Source organism: Chiloscyllium punctatum, chromosome 1, assembly GCF_047496795.1.
Source record: "Chiloscyllium punctatum isolate Juve2018m chromosome 1, sChiPun1.3, whole genome shotgun sequence".
NCBI lineage: Eukaryota > Metazoa > Chordata > Chondrichthyes > Orectolobiformes > Hemiscylliidae > Chiloscyllium > Chiloscyllium punctatum.
In genome coordinates this window covers 35,550,476-35,568,984 of record NC_092739.1, presented here as the reverse complement: position 1 = coordinate 35,568,984, position 18,509 = coordinate 35,550,476, and the positions used below count along the sequence as shown (strand labels likewise).

At 42.2% G+C, this 18,509-nt stretch overlaps 1 protein-coding gene across 4 annotated transcripts in view; it reads left to right on the top strand.

Annotated features, from left to right (window-relative positions):
- LOC140492065 (TNFAIP3-interacting protein 1-like) overlaps positions 1–18,509 on the top strand; it is a 69,259-nt gene that overhangs the window by 28,351 nt on the left and 22,399 nt on the right. For 2 of the 4 annotated variants that reach the window (XM_072590773.1, XM_072590867.1), the window contains exons 3-6: positions 12,444–12,545; positions 15,364–15,429; positions 16,544–16,666; positions 16,902–17,030. In XM_072590773.1, coding sequence (XP_072446874.1) covers positions 12,444–12,545; positions 15,364–15,429; positions 16,544–16,666; positions 16,902–17,030 — 420 coding nt within the window. Of the gene's footprint in view, positions 1–5,416; positions 5,798–5,973; positions 6,081–12,443; positions 12,546–15,363; positions 15,430–16,543; positions 16,667–16,901; positions 17,031–18,509 lie in introns of those variants that run through there. The other 2 variants (XM_072590957.1, XM_072591043.1) reach the window with 2 other exon arrangements.

The window sequence follows — 18,509 nt, the reverse complement described above, 5'->3', positions numbered from 1 at the left end:
AGAGAACACATACCAGATCATCAACGCTACACTCACAGGAATCCGATTCACTAGAGAGGAAGAAAAGGACAACCAACTCCTATTCCTAGACGTGATGGTACAGAGAACACCGAATGGAGAATTCACCACAAAGGTTTACAGGAAAGCCACACACACAGACCAAGTCCTAAACTATGAAAGCAACCACCCCAACACACACAAACGAAGTTGCATCAAGACACTATTCAAAAGGGCCACAACACACTGCAGCACACCAGAACTGCAAAAAGAGAAAGAGGAACACCTATACAATGTATTTGCCAAAAACGGATACCCTCACAATTTCATCAACAGATGCCTAAGGGAAAGACAACGGAATGAGGACATGCCGCAACCCAAAGGACTAGCCACACTACCATACATCAGGAGCAATTCCAAACTGACAGCCAGACTACTGCGACCACTAGGACTCATAACAGCACACAAACCAACAGCCACTCTCAGACAACAACTCACCAGAACGAAGGACCCGATACCCAACATGAGCAAAACCAATGTAGTGTACAAACTCCCATGCAAGGACTGCACAAAACACTACATAGGACAAACAGGAAGACAGCTAATAATCCGTATCCATGAACACCAACTAGCCACGAAACGACATGACCAGCTATCCTTAGTAGCCACTCACACAGATGACAAGCAACATGAATTCGACTGGGACAACACTACTATTATAGGGCAAGCCAAACAGAGAACAGCCAGGGAATTCCTAGAGGCATGGCACTCATCCACAGACCCTATAAACAAACACATCGATCAGGACCCATTATACCAGCCACTACAGTGGACAGCTCGAACTGACAACCGGAAGCAGCAGAGACAGGCCACTATAAATGCCGGAGGTAAGAGCACAGAAGCGCTTCACAGGGGGCTCCCAAGCACTGAGGATGTCACTAAGACAGGGGACGAAACGTTTGCAACACAAATTCCCAGCTCGGCGAACAAAACCACAACATGCCTGCTACTGCTCGGGACAAGCCCTCCTGCACACTTCATTAAACCATGCTTGATGCATCTTTATGCTTCATGGTAATGGTAGAATGGGGGATATGTTGGGCTGTGATGTTGCAGATTCATAGCAATGCCTCACGGCTGGCCATTTTGGAGCAAGTGGGTCTGTTCTGGATCTATCCTATTTAACACGTTGGGAATGTCACATCATTCAGTGGAGGGTAGCCTTAATGTGATGACAGGACGACATCTGCACGAGAACTGTGCAGCAGTCATACCACCAAAACCATCAGGAACAGATGCATCTCCACCTAATAGCTTGGTGAGGATGAGGCCATCCTTTTTTTGGTTCTCTCAGCACTTGTGGCAGACTCGTGTGGAGTTAAACCCTGCCAGGCTTGGCAAGCTTGGTTAGTAGCGGTGATACCAAGTATTCTTGGTGATTGGGAACTGAAGACTCCCACTCACAGCGCATTCTCTGTCCTTGCCACCCTTTTCTTCAAAAGGATGTTCAAAAGGATGAAAGAGAAGTTGGAGGAGGATTAGCATTGGTAATCCATAGGAGGCTTCTTTCCCCATTTTTGAGCTTTTGCCACAGGGGGGTTCAGAATTAATGTTAAGGATTTATGGAACAACTCTCTCCTAACTGTATAGCATTGTGTCACCACCTCTACTGGAACAGCCGACCATTGGGATAGGTTTGGAGGCATCTGGGATTGTTCACTGAAAGTGATCTCTTGATGTGGGCTCAGGTTTTTTTTAGATTAGATTACTTACAGTGTGGAAACAGGCCCTTCAGCCAAACAAGTCCACACCACCCCGCCGAAGCGCAACCCACCTATACCCCTACATCTACCTCTTACTTAACACTATGGGCAATTTAGCATGGCCAATTCACCTGACCTGCACATCTTTGTGACTGTGGGAGGAAACCGGAGCACCCGGAGGAAACCCACACAGACATGGGGAGAATGTGCAAACTCCACACAGTCAGTCACCTGAGGCGGGAATTGAACCCGGGTCTCTGGCGCTGTGAGGCAGCAGTGCTAACCACTGTGCTACCGTGCCGCCCACGGTATTGCATCATGGCTTACAGCTCTGCTAAGGGACCAGCTGTGCTTAGGTCGTTAACCTTGGGTGAGATTGAGGGCCAGAAATAGCACCGTGGCCTGTGATTTCTGTTTCTGCCCCAAGCATGGCTATGTCAGGCTGTGTTTCTACCTGTCCATCTTCCTTCCCACCTATCCACTCCACCCTCCTCTCCAACCTATCACCTTCTCCCCACCTTTACCTCCCTATTACATTCCCAGCTATTTCCCCCACATCCCCACCCCCCTCCTATTTATCTCTCAGCCCCTTTGGCCCACAAGCGTCATTCCTGATGAAGAGCTTATGCTCGAAACATCGATTCTCCTGCTCCTCAGATGCTGCTGAACCAGCTGCGCTTTTCCAGCACCGCTCTCTTATCTCTGATCTCCAGCATCTGCAGTCCTCACTTTCTCCCTGTGTGAAACATTTCCCTATTTGTACACCAGTATGTGTTTGTAAAGAGGAATTCACAGAGTTGACTGGACAAGGTACGTCCTGTCCACATTCCATGTCTAAGTTGATGCTGTCATAATCAATCCAATTATTTTCACATTCACATTTTTCATTGCAGTTTCGATGAAGGTGAGTAATACATGAGGCCATGTTGAAGGGGAGTTAACAGTCGTCCATATTGGTGGGGATATGGAATCCCCAGCAATTAGGGCAGCACAGTAGCACAGTGGTTAGCACTGCTGCCTCACAGTGCCAGAGACCTGGATTCAATTCCTACCTCAGGTAACTGTCTGTGTGGTGTTTGCACATTCTCCCTGTGTTTGTGTAGGTTTCCTCCCACAGTCCAAAAAATGTGCAGGTTAGGTGAAGTGGCCAAGCTAAATTGCCCATAATGTTAGGTGTAGGGGAATGGGTCTGGGTGGGTTTCTCTTTGGAGGGTCGGTGTGGAACTTGTTGGGCTGAAGGGCCTGTTTCTACACTGTAAGTAATCTAACCATAAGGCAGATTAGTGAACCTGATAGATTCAATGACAATCAGATAACTTTATGATTATCATTACTGATGCTAGTTTTTTAATTCCAGATTTGATTAATTAATTTAACTTAAAAGTAATCCAATTAAACAACTTTTCACTTGTGGAATATTTGTTCAGGTTGTTGAGTCAGACAGTAAGTAAGGGTAACATTAAGATTAATAGAGATTGGCACATGCCTCAAATTCCTCCTTATCCTACCCCCTCCCCAAAAACAACTTAAAACAAAGAGATCTTGATCAATTGGGTCAGTGGATTGTGGAGTGACCGATGGAGTTATAATTTGGATAAATGTGAGGTGTTGTGTTTTGGTAAAACAAACAAGTACTGGACTTACACAGTTAATAGTAGGGTCCTGGGTATGTTGTAAAACAGAGAGACCTCGGGGTTCAGGTAAACAATTCTTTGAAATCTGCGTCACAGGTAGACAGGGTGATTAAGAAGGCATTTAGTCCACTTGCCTTCACTGCACAGATCTTTGAATACAGGAGTTGGCACATCAGGATGCTGGTGAGGCCTCTTCTGGAATACTGCGTGCAGTTCTGGCTGCCCTGTTATGGGAAGGATATTACTAAACTTGGGAGGGTTCAGAAAAGATTTACCAGGATGTTGCTGGGAATGGAGGGATTGAGATATAAAAATAGACTGGAAAGGCTGGGACATTTTTCACTGGAGCATGGGAGGTTGGGGGATGACCTTATTAGGGTTTATAAAAAAATCATGACAGGCATAGATTGTGTCTTTTCCTTTGGGTGGGGAAGTTCAAAACTCGGGGGAATATTTTTAAGATGAAAGGAAAAAGATTTAAAAAGGACAAGAGGAGCAGCTTTTTTACATAGAGTATGTGGTTCATATGTGGAATGAACTGTCAGAGAAAGTGGTGGATGTGGGTACAGTCACAATGATTAACAGACATTTGGATAGGTTCGTGAATAGGAAAGGGTTGGAGGGATATGGGGCAAACACAGGGAGGTGGGACTAGGTTAGTTTGGGAACATGGTCGGTGTGGTCAAGTTGTTTTGAAGGGTCTGTTTCTGTGCTCTATGACTCTATTGCCTCAAATCTCCACAGCGCTTTCACATTTGGCCAATTACTGCCAGCACTACTTGTTTGTTTTATTTGTCCGACAGAGGTGGGCATTGCTGGCTTGGCCAACATTGTTTTGCCCATCACTAATTGCCTGAAGAACAGGTTCTGGAGTCACATATAGGCAGGACCACGTAAGGAGAGCAGATTTCCATTATTAAAGAATATTAGTGAACCAGACAGGTTTTTATGACAACCAGGAATAGTCAGGCGGTTGGCATTTTGCCAGCTTTTTAAATTGAAATTCAAATTTCTCCATCTGCTGTGTTTGGATTTGAACCCACATCTCTCGAGTGTTAACCTGAGGCTGTGGTTTACCAAGCTTTCCTTTTAAAAAAAAACTCCTGATGTTAGAACTTGACAGAAGAGTCCTGATAATCATAACTTGTGACTAAAAAAATCATACCTTTGTGCATTAACATTTTCTAGCAAAACTTCAGGAGGCAGTATTAATTTAGACCCTACCTTTGGTCACTTGTATGCCTCAGTGCAGCTGCTACACTGTATACATACAAAATAAATAAAGGGTGAAGCAGTTCTAACCTGTGCCAAATGAAACATGTCCTAACCGTCAGATAAAGGTGAGGATGTTTACATGACTCATACAATAAAATGTCTTCCGTTGGCTTTTAAAATATCTGAAAAAATATAGGAGACTTGTTAATTTATTTCCTGCTGTTTCTAAACAGAATGTGCTGCAATAAATTAATTAGTTGGAAATTGAAACCCCCCCCAAAAAAAACCTGCAGCAAATCTTCCGTCACAGCAAGAACTTCCTGTTGTCATCATGGTTCTGAGGTGCAAAGGTTTTGTTTGATGACTATTAGAAGCAGTGTTTTTGGAAGTTTTTTTCTGATACACGGTTCCTATTTTACGACAGATATCAGCTAGTGGCTCATCAGCAGAGCACCAGTATATTTTTCCATCATTTCTTGTGAGCCGCTTAGAAAGTTGAACTGCAATTAAGAATTTTTATTTTATATGCGGGAGGGAAGTAAATGTTGAAAAAGCTTAGAAAACATAATGTAAACAACAGCTACAATTTTAACTACTTTTTGGGCTGAGTTCGGAACCAAAGTCTGATTAAAATAAAACTGGGACTAAAAGGGGCCAATTTGTTTTTTTATATAAATCTCCTGCCTTTGGAAGATTCGCTGCTGGAGGGCTCTCAGAACAGAAATTATAGGACGGCCCAACCTATTTCCCAATACCACGAGTGAAAATATCTTAAGTTCTTGAAATCCTAGCGGGTGAAACTCCCTGTGCAAGTTTCGAAGTGTCTTCTGGAAGACTACTGACTGCAAACGCTTAAGAATAAAACCCGAATTCCAAACACAAGACTAAAGCCAAAACAGTTTGCAGGTGCGAGGCGATCTTGCTGTGGTCTGAGTACATTCACAAGGAACAAGTCCTCAATACCGTGCTGTCCTTGTTTCAGTCAGATTCACACTGTTATTGTCAAAACAAATCCAGATGCAAAGCTCCATTAGAGGGCAGCATCAAAACCCCCAATACCTGCAGATTTATTAGTGAGAGGATGCGGCAGTTAATTATCGTCAACCGTGTTGGAGCTGAATGTTTTTAAATAAGCAAAAAACTGAGAGAGCTTTATTTTTGTGTACCTTCCAATGAAATGACGTGCAGGTAAGGCTCCTCTCGGTATATTAGCATCTGTTGAATGGGAATGTTTTGGTTAGCTGCAAGGCTATTTTATCAAAAAACAATTGAGTGAAAGCTGCGCCGCTCCACGGTTTGAAGTGGTGCAGGTTATTCGCCTCAGCGCTGTGCTAGTTGCACTGCCATGTGTGAAACTGGCTGCTAACTATCTGTTTAAACAGCTGCACGGGGAAAACGGTACTCCTTCGACTTTCAACGGCTGGTGCACTTAAGAGAGAAAAGAAAAATACCCCAAGCTGTAGGGATTGCGGTAAGTGAGCGAGATGTAAGCCTAGAGTGTCTGTGTTTACAAACAGGACGTAAGGGTTCAGAGATAGAGAGGGGGTAGTTTTTTTATTTCAGTTCAAGCATGCTCCTTCCTAGTGGGGGTTCAGATTTTGATCTGAAAGGCAGAGACTGCTGTGGAGTCTAGGTCTGACCAAGAGCAGGAGGAGAGGTGGGACCTAAGAAGGTGGTTAACTAATGCTTAGAGGAAAATAGCCATTTATCTTTACTCACCTTTCACATCATAAGGGGTAAATACAAATGGAAACTAACGGCGGTGATACCGTGAATACAGAAATGCCAATGTTAGTGTCCGGTATATGTTTCAGTCGGGACTGCCTGGTTAAAACGTAAAATTGGTGGGAATTTTTAAAGTAAAGGATTTGTTTGAGGCACGGATTTCTTTATAGTTGTATCCACTTCGAGCGTTAAACTAGATTTAAAAAATTAAATTGCAGAATGTACCAATAGAAATCTGGGACAAATTGGTAATTTAAAAAAAAATATTAATTTGTTTTCAATGTACATTTGATACGTCCCTCTGCACTAAAATTACACGAGATACTAATGAACGTGAACATGGTACACTATTCTCTCCTGTTCCAGCAGAGTTTGCAATCTATTTGTTTGTAAAAAGTTAATTTTGTCGCTAATTTCGAGAAGGAGAGCTATTCCTGGGGGAGATGCGTTTGCCTTTGAACACTTGTACACTGTACTGTGGCTACAGCGCTCAAATCCTATTACCTGTCACTTAAGTCCGTTTGTGACATTAATTTACACACAAAGTCTTAAAAATGTTACGGTTGATTATGTTTCTCTGAGGTGAAAGGGAAACGAGGGCTTGAGAAATACAGTATTATGAGAACACCCCATTTACAAGTTCCCCTTCAAGCCACAGACCATGCTAACTTGAAACTATGTTGTAGGTCTGTCCCTGGATCAAAATCCTGGAACCCTCTTCCTCAGGGTGCTGTGGATCTCCCTAGATCACATGGAAGCAAGCCATTTGGCCCATTAAGTCCACACTGACTCTCCAAAGGGTATCCCACCCAGACTCGCCCCATCCGTGTAACCCTGCATTTCCCATGGCCAATCCATCTAACCTGCACATCTTTGGACTTTGGGAGGAAACCAACACCCTGGAAGGAACCCACGCAGACATGGGGAGAATGTACACTCTCCACACAGGCAGTGGCCCAAGGGAATCAAACCCTAGGTCCATGGTGCTGTGAGGCACCAGTGCTAACCACTATGCCACCTCATACACCGCCTGCAGCAGTTCAACAAGGAGGCTCAGCAACTCCTACTGAAGGACATTGAGGGCTGGGCAGTAAATGCTATCGTTGACAGTGACGCCCACATCTCGTGAAGTGATAAAGTAGCTTCAGTGTGCCTCATGATGAACAATAAGACATTGAATAATCTTTCTAAGGAAAAAATAAATGGGATAAATGGTGAAAAATGAGATCATTGAAAACCTTCATCACTTCCTCACTAATCATATCTGAGTGTTGCAAGATGCGGCTTGCCCATTCATTGGTATTGATTTTTTATGAATACAGTCATTTTAATTACATTGGTGTAATGTAATGGACTTTCTGGCTATGGACTTTAATAACTTGACAACCAGGCTCTCCCTAAACTGCCATGCTGACCTCTGTACCAGATTCTCAGTTTGAAACTTCCACTGACGGAGGTTCCCCATTAATAATGGGACTAGCGTTGGTGGTACTGTGCTTTAGGTGGTACAGATGTGATGGACTGAAGGGATTCTTCTGTACTGTGTGATTCAACTTCCAATTTCACAGCAACCAACCTACACTTATATTATTCAGGCTATGTGTCCACATGGAACTGTCCCCAATATGTATATAAGATGCAGAAGGAATCACTTGTTTAAAAATCATTCATGGGATGAGGGCATCACTGGCTAGGCCAGCATTTATTTTCCATTCCTAACTGCTCAGAGGAAAGTTAGGAGTGAGCTATATTGTTGTAGGTCTGGTGTCACATCTCGGCCACACCAGGTAAGGATCGGAAAATATGACCTAAAGTGACATGAGTGACCTAGATAGGTATTTCCAACAGTCAACAATGGATTGATGGCCATCATTAGACTCTTAATTCCAGATATTTATTGAAATTAAATTCCACCATGTGCCATGTTGGGATTTGGACCCAGGCTCCTTGAATGTTAGCCAAGTTTCTGGATTAATTGTTTAGTGATTAATACCACCAAGCTGTTGCCTCCCTGGTTACTAGTTATATTCTGCTTCTTAGACTGTTCGTCCTTATTGAGGATCACTTGCTTCCAGGACATCCCAGATGGCCTCCTACTTCAAGGACTGCAATTTCCCCTCCCATGTAGTCAACAATGCCCTCTAGTGCATCTCCTCCACTTCTTGCACCTTGGCCTTTGAACCCCACCCCTCCAACTGCAGCAAGGATAGAACTCCCCACTCCGCACCTTCCACCCTACTAATCTTTGGATACATTGCATTATCCTCCTCCAATTCTGCCACCTACAATCAACCCCACCACCAGAGATATATCTCCCTCCCCACCCCTATCAGCATTCCACAGAGACCACTCCCTCTGTTACTCCCTCATTAGGTCCACACCCCCACCAACCCACCTTCCACTCCCAGCACCTTCCCTTGTGCCCACACCTCCCTCCTCACCTCTGTTCTAGGACCCAAAGGATCCTTCCACATCCGGCAGAGACTTTCCTGCATATCCAAACACCTCGTCTACTGTGCCCATTGCTCCTGACGTGGTCTCCTCTACATTGGGGAGACAGGATGCCGGCTCTCAGAACATTTCAGGGAACATCTGTAGGACACTCGCTGTAAACAACCCCACCACTCTGTGGCCAACCACTTCAATTCCTCCTCCCACTCCACCAAGAGCATGCAAGTCCTGGGCCTCCTCCACCGCCAAATCCAAACCACCCAATGCCTGGCAGAAGAACGCCTCATTTTCCATCTTGGGACCCTCTAACCACATGGCATCAATGTTGATTTCACCAGTTTCTCATCTCCCGTCCCCCCACCTCATCCCAGATGCAACCCTTCAACTCAGCATCACCCCCTTGAACTGTCCTACCTGTCCATCTTCCTTCCCACCTGTCCACTCCACCCTCCTCTCCGACCTATCACCATCACAGCCCACCTCCATCTACCTATCGCATTCCCAGCTACCTTCTCCCCCCCCAAAGCTCCACCATCCCTCCTATTTACCTCTCAGCCCCCTTTCCCCCATGGCCACATTCCTGATGAAGAGTTAATGCCTGAAACATCGACTTTCTGCTCCTCGGATGCTGCCTGACCGGTTGTGCATTTCCAGTGCCATACTTTTCAACTCTGATCTCCAGCATCTGCAGTCCTCGCTCTCTCCTGATCACTTGCTTCCACTCTAATTATTGGATTCTGAGATGGCTGAGAGGCCCAAATGTAATCTGCTGACCCTGTCCAAATTGGTCACAGGTCAGGAACTCCCACAGGTTGTGGGGACAGAGGAGGAATGTTTGATCTCCTTGGTGATGCTTTGGGAGTATCCTTAACGCAATTCCTCTGTCCCCCTGGGAGTGGCCCGCCATGATAGAGTTTCAGATAGAGCATTGTTTCAGGAGCCTGGTGTCATGCATACAAAGATATCACGGAGCTGGTTTTGAGTAATTAAGGGCCAGTTATCAGTAAAACAGCCCCAAGTTGGTGTTGGTTTTCCTGACTATTCATAAACCCTCAGAGCTGTTGATCACAAATCGGATGGTTCCATATTTCTGCTGTTGTTTGTAGCCAGAGGTTTGCTGTCCAGTTATGTCACGTGCCACCCTCACACCTCCACTGTAGTTCATCTGTGGCATCAGTTATCTAGCTTAGCTGTTCTTCCTTCTGCTCTCTACTTTGCCTCTGGGAAAAAATCTCTTTATTTTAGAAAAATAAGATTAGATGCTGTTTCTTGCTATTCTACTCAAACACAAAAAGGAATTTCTTCCTTCTTTGTTTTTGGATGTTAAATACTCACCTGGACTGATGCAAGCTCCAGCAGAGGTGATTATATTCTGCAATGAATCAAATTGAAAGGGGCTTTTTTATTATTCACTTAAATAAAAACCAAATAATGCAAACAGATGGAATGCTGGAGAAACTTAGTAGGTTTGGCAGGATCTGTGAAGGGAAATATTTCTGTTTGTTTCCTTTTCTTTTAATATATGTGAGTTAAAGTTCAACACTTCCCCTATTGTGCAGCAATCCAATTTAACTACTTCTGCGAGCAGGTTTGTCGGGTATTTGTAATTTCCAGGTCATCTTGATTGTGTATACAATATACCTTAGTCATTTGAGCAAGGCACAATAAGTTTGCATCATAATGGGAAGCCCTGACCTCTTTCATATCGACTCATTGATCAAGAATGTTGAAATGTCCTTTATATAATTCGGTGTGGTTTGAAATATGATAAAGACATTGGGATCATTTAAATGCCTAGGTGTACCTATGTTTGTATCAGTGCACTGTATCAGAACTGTAAATACACAGACATTGTCTTCACTTTGAAAAGCCCCAAAAGCTACAGTAAATAAACCTACAGCTCCCGAGGATGAAAAGCAAAGACTATATAAAGGTGGGTAAATTCATAGTAAAGAAGTAAAGTGTCTTAAAGCTGCATGACCACTTTTATCTGCTGCTGTTTGAACACCTTAATCTAAAAGTCCATCCCGTAGAGGACTATAGCATCAAAATAATATTGGATTAACCTTTTTGCTTTGCTAGGAAAAAGTAGTAATTATAAGTCTGCATGTACTTACTGCGCAGTTCTAGTGAGATTTTTTGAAGAAAAACAATAAGGATTATATGGTTAACAAGAACAATCAGAATTTACCTAGATGGAATCAGATAATGTTCCCTAGAAGATCATTAAGAGATTATGTGTGTCTTTATTGTGACTGTTCTAAAGTATTGGGCCTAAATGACTAAAATTTCTGTCAGTGATGCTGGAAAAACAGGGTGTGCACAATTCACAGGCTGAGTCAGAAAATTAGTGAGTATGGGAGGGTTATAAATGTAAACAAGGTTGTAGAGGCTGGTAGAGGTGAGCTCATGGTAGGGGAGTGGGGAGGACGGTTGGGGGTGATGTTGGTCGTGGTGGGAATGAGGTATTCAATACCAAAGTTACACCAATGCAGATCAGCTAAGAAAGATATGGTGAATATAATAATGTGAGAAAATTCTATTACAACTAGTCAACAAGAGGATGCCATGATAACACTGTCTGTATCTGAAGGAGAAAATGAAAGGTTAATGTGTTGATGGTCAGTGACTGGATTGATGAGATTCAAACAAGGGAGTGTAGACCTGTAAACAGTAACATACTGAGAAACAGAAGGCGAAAGATAAGGCCATAAATAGGCTGAAAATATCAAAGCTCAGCATTTTGAAGAGGAGGTATTGACAGGGAAAAGAGAAAACAACAGAGCCAGGGAGTAATTAATTTATGTAATCAGATATGAGTCTGGACAGAATAATGATGTGTTAAGATAGTAATTATATTTGTCTTTATGTGTTTAGATGCTGAAATTGTTGATGGTTTTTGAGGCATTTGGCTAAGTGCAAATCCACGTGCCTGCTTAAATGTGAATAAGTTAAATTAACATTAGCAGATGATTGGTATTATTTTGGGCACAGTGTTTGCTCCAACTCACTTCCTCTGCTGCGATCTGAACAAAATATTGAATAAAAGTACATGGAAGCCAAAAAATATGGCAACTTAGCATAATACAGGGATGGCATGGTGGCTCAGTGGTTAGCACTGGTGCCTCAGAGCGCCAGGGACTCTGGTTCGATTCCAGCCTCAGGCGACTGTCTGTGTGGAGTTTGCACATTCTCCCCGTGTCTACGTGGGTGTGCTCTGGTTTCCTCACATCTTTGGTTTGTGGGTAGGTTAGGTGAAGTGGCCATGCTAAATTGCCCATAGTGTTCAGGGATGTGTAGGTTAGGTGCATTAGTCAGGGGTAAATGTAGAGTAAAGGGGAATGGGTTTGGGTGGGATACTGTTTGGAAAGTCAGTGTGAACTTGTTGGGCCTGAGGGCCTGTTTCCACACAGTAGGGACCCTGTGATTGTAATACCACAGAATGTTTGTTTTATTTGATAAAGGAATGTTGAAATGGTGCCTTCAATTAAATAAGTGACCTAGTTTGTATTTAATGTTGCACACATGAAAAAGCAATTTAAATTATGACTTGAAAACATTTAACATATATTGTGTGTGAGTGCCATAAAGTGCAAAACTAGAAGGGACCACGAACAATGAGACAATGACAAGATTCTTCTGCCTTCTTTCCTGCTAGAATGTGACTGGAATGGAAATCGAAAACCAAAGAAGCCTATCCACAGATGGAAAAGAAGCTTTTGAAAGACAGATTAAGATTTTAGAAAATCAAAAAAAGGAGGTGCGTTCAAATTTGAAATTGTTGCACTCCAGTCTCTGATTTGAATGACAACTTACATTTGTGTGTTATCTTTAAGTGGGATGCTGGCCTTTATTGCAGGGGCCTGGAGTATAAAAACATTCAGGTCTTGTTACAGCTGTACAGAGCATTGGTGAGACCAAACAAGAAACATTGCAAACAGTTTTGGTCTCCCTATTTAAGAAGGGGCATACTTATATTTTGGTCCAAAAGCCTTAATGATTAGGCAGAGTGGCAGCAGAGAAAATAAGTAAATGTTGCATTTGGGATCCCTCTACCTTATGAGAAGTCCTAACTGATTTGCCCAAAGATCAGTGAGTTGTGAGTCAACCTGTTCAGTCACCTGATAATCCACGACACAAACCCTGCATTTCTCAGTAGATGGCATCCTCAAATCAAAGAACAGCAGATGAGAACAACTTGTACTAGTGACAGCTCAGAGAATTTTCCTTGCCTTGAAAGGATTGCGTTATGAAGCCGAGTTGAGCAAGTCGGCCTATACATGTTGGAAATCACAAGAATGCGGTGATCTTGTGAAATAGTAAAAAGGAAGGTCTATGACACAGTGGAATGCAGGACTAATTAAATGCCAAAAGGGATGATATTGCAAGACAAAAGGAGATGGTAATATGACCAGTCAAGAAACAAAAGATAGGTTTTGAGGAGCTGTCAATGTCAAAGTTGCCATCATTTGCCAGCTGAAAAAAATTGGAGACAGTGTTTATAATCTGAAATTGTCAAACTCAGTTAGGAAGGCTGCAGAATGCAGAATTGATGAATGAGAGGCTGGGCTGACTACTTCAGAGGCTATCTACTGTTCGTGGTCTGGGGATTAGCTCAGGGTGGGTGGGAACGTGGTGGGCAAGTCACCTAGCCCATTTTGTGTACCTACCCACAAAAACAGTGCATGTTATATCTAGCCAATTGTTTTCAAAACTTCTTTTGAACTTAATTTGATCAGCAAAGGAAGGCAAGGTCTAAGTGGGGTTACGGGCAGAGGATTAAGCTATGGTGACTGAAAGATTTGGGCCATATTTGTGGATTGTACAATGATGTTCATCCAATTAATCACCAAATGTGGGTTTGATTTTTCCCAATGGACACCATCTTATATCTTAGTTAGTGACATTTCTTGTGTGGGTAGTGCATGTACTTAAAATTAATCTTGCTAATACAGAAATCTGAAAGATTGTTGAAACGCAGTATGTTGTCTAAACTAAATCATGCTTGTTTTCTTTTGAATGCTGATGTGTATCAGAATGTGATGTTAGATTATTCTTGGTCACCCCGTAGTGAGTTCATCAATATCTCGAATTCAGTATAATACATTTGATGAAGTACAAGTAAGTCACTATTTCTCCTGGAAGGAGTGTTTGTGGTCCTGGACGATGGAAAGTAAACAGGGAAAAGGACAGATCTGGTATCTCCAGTGCTTGCACAGAAAGGTGTCCTGGGAAAGAGTGGCGGTGTTGGGACTGATTTAGAGAGTGGATCAGGATTTATGGTGGAAGGAGTCCCATCAGAATTCTGGAGGGTGGAGGGAAGTGAAGAAAACAAATGACGGTAGCACATCCTGAAATTACCCTCTTTCCCAAGTCAGTGGACATTGTATTTAGGGCTCAGTTCTTTCCAAGCTGTAATATTTTAAGAAGTTGTAACTTTTAGGCTGTGCAGGACCATTTGGATACAAAACTGGCTCAAAGGTAGAAGCCAGGGTGGTGGTGGAAGGTTGTTTTTCAGACTGGAGGCCTGTGACCAGTGGAGTGCCACAAGGATCGGTGCTGGGTCCATTACTTTTTGTCACTTATATAAATGATTTGGATGTGAGCATAAGAGGTACAGTTAGTAAGGTTGCAGATAACACCAAAATTGGAGGTGTAGTGGACTGCGAAGAAGGTTACCTCAGTTTACAGTGGGACTTTGATCAGATGGGCAATGGGCTGAGGAGTGGCTAATGGAGTTTGATTTAGATAAATGTGAGGTGCTGCATTTTGTGAAAGCAAATCTGAGGAGGACTTATACACTTAATGGTAAGGTCCTAGGGAGTGATGCTAAACAAAGAGACCTTGGACTGCCGGTTCATAGCTCCTTGAAAGTAGAGTTGCAGGTAGACAGCATACCAAACACCTCCTTCACTATCTTTCCTTTATTGGTCAGAGTATTGAGTACAGGAGTTGGGAGGTCATGTTGCGGCTATATAAGACATTATTCGGCAACTTTTGGAATATTGTGTGCAATTTGGGTCTCCTTCCTATCGGAAAGATGTTGTGAAACTTGAAAGGGTTCAGAAAAGATTTGCAAGGATGTTGCCAGGATTGGAGGATTTGAGCTATAGGGAGAGGCTGAACAGGCTGAGGCTGTTTTCCCTGCATCATTGGAGGCTGAGAGGTAACCTTATAGAAGTTTATGAAATCATGAGGAGCATGGATAGGATAAATAGACAAAGTCTCTTGCCTGGAGTGGGGGAGTTCAGAACTATAGATTTTGGTGAGAGGGGAAAGACTGGGATCTAAGGGGTAACTTTTTCACGCAGAGGGTGTTGCGTGTATGGAATGAGCTGCCAGAAGATGTGGTGGAGGCTAGTAGAATTGCAACATTTAAAAGGCATCTGGATGGGTGTATGAATAGGAAGGGTTTGGAGGGATGTGGGCCAGGTGCTGGCAGGTAGAATTAGGTTGGGTTGGGATATCTTGTTGGTTTGGACGATTTGGACCGAAGGGTCTGTTTCATGTGCTGTACTCCATATCTCTATGACTCTGATTCTAAATGTCTCTTTCTAATGAAATTGTTGTCCTGTAAGCTCTTGAAGATAAACAAGCAGTGGGACCAGGAGTTCAGGAACATGAAGGCAGTGTATGAGCAGAAGGTAAAACATCCACGTCTCTTCAGCATTTTATTTCTTTCTTTGTTAGTGACATTCCTTGTGTGGATGGTGCAGGTACTTAAAATTAAACTTGCTGATACAGAAATACTAAAGATTGTTGAAACATAGTATGTTTCCTAAACTAAATCATGCTTTGGTTTTATTTGGAATGCTGGGGTGTAAAATGCATTTTATTAACTTCATACCAAGTCCTTAATAGTAGCAACATAAATGCCCCTTTTGAAGTAATTGTATGTATCGGAATATGATGTGAGACCATTCTTGCACACCCCCTAGTGAGTTCATCAAGAATTACATCTTCCCAGAGCCAGCAATGAATTATTTGAACACCACCTGAGTTGGAATGAAGTTCAGTGCTTGTAATGTAGAAAGGTTGAAAGAAGAACAACTTATGAATATGACATACAATATGAGAACAGAAGGAGACCATTTGACCCTTCAAACCTGCTGCACCATTCAATAAGCTCACAGCTGATTTGTTTGTGTCTCAAATTCCACATTCATATCTCCCCCCAATCATCTTTTGCTCTTGGTTAAGGGTATCAGTTTACTTCTGCCTTAAATAAACAGGCTGCACCATTTCCATGGCAGAGATCCAAAGTTGCACAGCCTTCTGAGAAAACAAATTCTCCATATCTCTGCCCTAAAGAGGGAATTCCTAATTTTAAATCAGCGCCCCCTGGTTCTGGATTTGCAGCATCCTCTCCATGCTGATCTTAACAAGACCGTTCAGGGTCATTTACATTTCAATCAAGCCACCCCTCACACTTCTAAACTCTAGTGAAACAAGCCCAGTCTGTCCATTCTTTCTTCATAAGACAACCCACTCATTTGAGGTGTCAATCAAGTAAACTTCATCTGAGCATCTCTGTTGCATTTACATCCGTACAAACCTAAAAATGAAATGGAATGTATTACAGTTCTCAAAATGGAGAGTTTAGGTCCAGCTTTGGATTCTTGATTCTTTATGAATCACAAAACGTCCCTGCTTGCGCTTATCACCTGTGTGGCCTCAGACTTCTGTGTTTGATTTAATTGAAACATTCATCACTCCCAAATCCATAATGAATTCTTCACTGGCTTTCATTTTCTACAGCTGAAAGAAAAGTTCACCACTTACCAACACTCCCTGAGTGACCTCGAGAAGGAGCTGGATGAGAAGCAGAGGGATTTTGATAAGAAGTTGCTGCTTGCCAAAGCAAAACTTGAAACAGCAGAAGTATGCTTTTTGCTAATATTGGCTTGAAAATAATTAATATTTAATTATAAAGGAACAAGTAGATTTATTGGAAACCTTGTATTCCATGTGATTCATAAGCTACAACAGTTTCAAAGTTAATATTATGTTCAGCTACATGAATGTACCATTTGAATATATGTATCCTGAAAATCCAGTCTTCCTGTTAGTTACATTGTGTTTTTTCTCTTTTTACCCCTCCCCATTTTGGTAAAAGGAACAAAAGCAGACACTAAATGCAAAATTGCTTGAGGCTGAAGAAGAAAATAAACATTTGAAAGAATGCCACTCCTCAATAACCAAACAAAAAGGATATTATGAACATGAAATTGCTCGTCTCAATAAGGTCAGTACAGTTTCAACTCTGTTCTGTTAAACTGCACGGTCATCTATTGCCTAGTGCAGCAGTGTTTCACCTCTAAGCCTGCTTCTCATGTTCATGACCACAAAATCGTTTGCAGGATTTTTAAAATTCCATTCTACCGTCATGTCCTCAAGGTGCTGAAGCACAGGTTTACAGGCACCACCTCTCTGTGTCAGTAAAACCTAATTGCAGAGGGTGAGCCCATTTGTTTTCAATAGGTAGCATAATGAAAAACGGGTTGGCCTCACTAATAATCTTCAAAATGTTATCATTTGGAAATTGCCTCTGCCTAGCTTCTTCATGTTCCTTTTAGTCAACACACATCTGGTCAACTGCCGTTGAGTGCTGCACTGCATTTGGTCTTATGGTGTGTGAAGTATGAAAGTTTTGGGCATTCATACAAAGTTCTGGGGCTCAAGTCTTTCTCTATTGATCATGCTCATTATCAAGATGAAAGCAGGCATTAAATGGTTGGTGTAATGTTAGAGTCTATTCATGTTTGAATGAACTAGATTTCGAAAGGTGAGCAAGTGCGTGTGTGCATGCATATTATGTGTACATATTGTGCAATGTGTTGTACTATCTCTTTAATTCCTCCCTGTAATGTCAAATTGTGTTCCTGATCTCCTCTAGACCATGCTTGGGAAGACTTTAGTGGAAACCTTCTTAACTGAGAGAAGACAGACAAGGAAATTCAAAGGATTGGTTAACCTGCCCCTCATTGTGTTTTCATAGTCCTTTTATTGTCAGTAAGACTCAAGGAACACTTAGTCCCACCTTGTAGATTTGAGAAATAGTATTTGTCACAGGAGGCCTATAGGTAGAAAATAGTGAGGCAAAAAGAAAACAGACATGTTTTTGTTAAATGGTTTAAAGTCAGAAACCACATTGTTTTGTTAATAGAGAAAAAATGGCAAAAGAGAATTAAAAATAATTTTCATTCCATTTGGAACTGATAACCACCCAAAACTAGGAAACAGGTGTGCTATCTATTACCGGATTATGTCCACCAGTTGATATTCAAATATCAGTCTCCCACTGTTTCACACAGCACTGAAATCTATGAAGGAGACCTTAAGTACTCTGTGGAAGATTTATTGTTAAATTTCTGAATACATGGAATATATTTATGTGCAAGTCCTTGACTCTCTCAGAGCTGTAGTGAGAGTTGCTTTCCTGCAGTAACAGATTAAAAGTAGATTGTGCTGTGACAATTTCAGAATGAACCGCAATGCATATTTTGTTTACTTCCCACTGAGTTTTGCAAATGAAATTGAATTTATATATGTAGCAACAATTAGATTTTAACCCTCATTGCCAAAGCCAGTGAATTATTAGTGTGAAACATTTCAAGAATATGAGGTGATAAAGAGCAGGGTGAAATTAAAACAAAATGCTGGAAATAGGGAAAGCCTGACAATATCTGAAGATGGAAAAAACAGGTACTGTTCAGATGTAGAC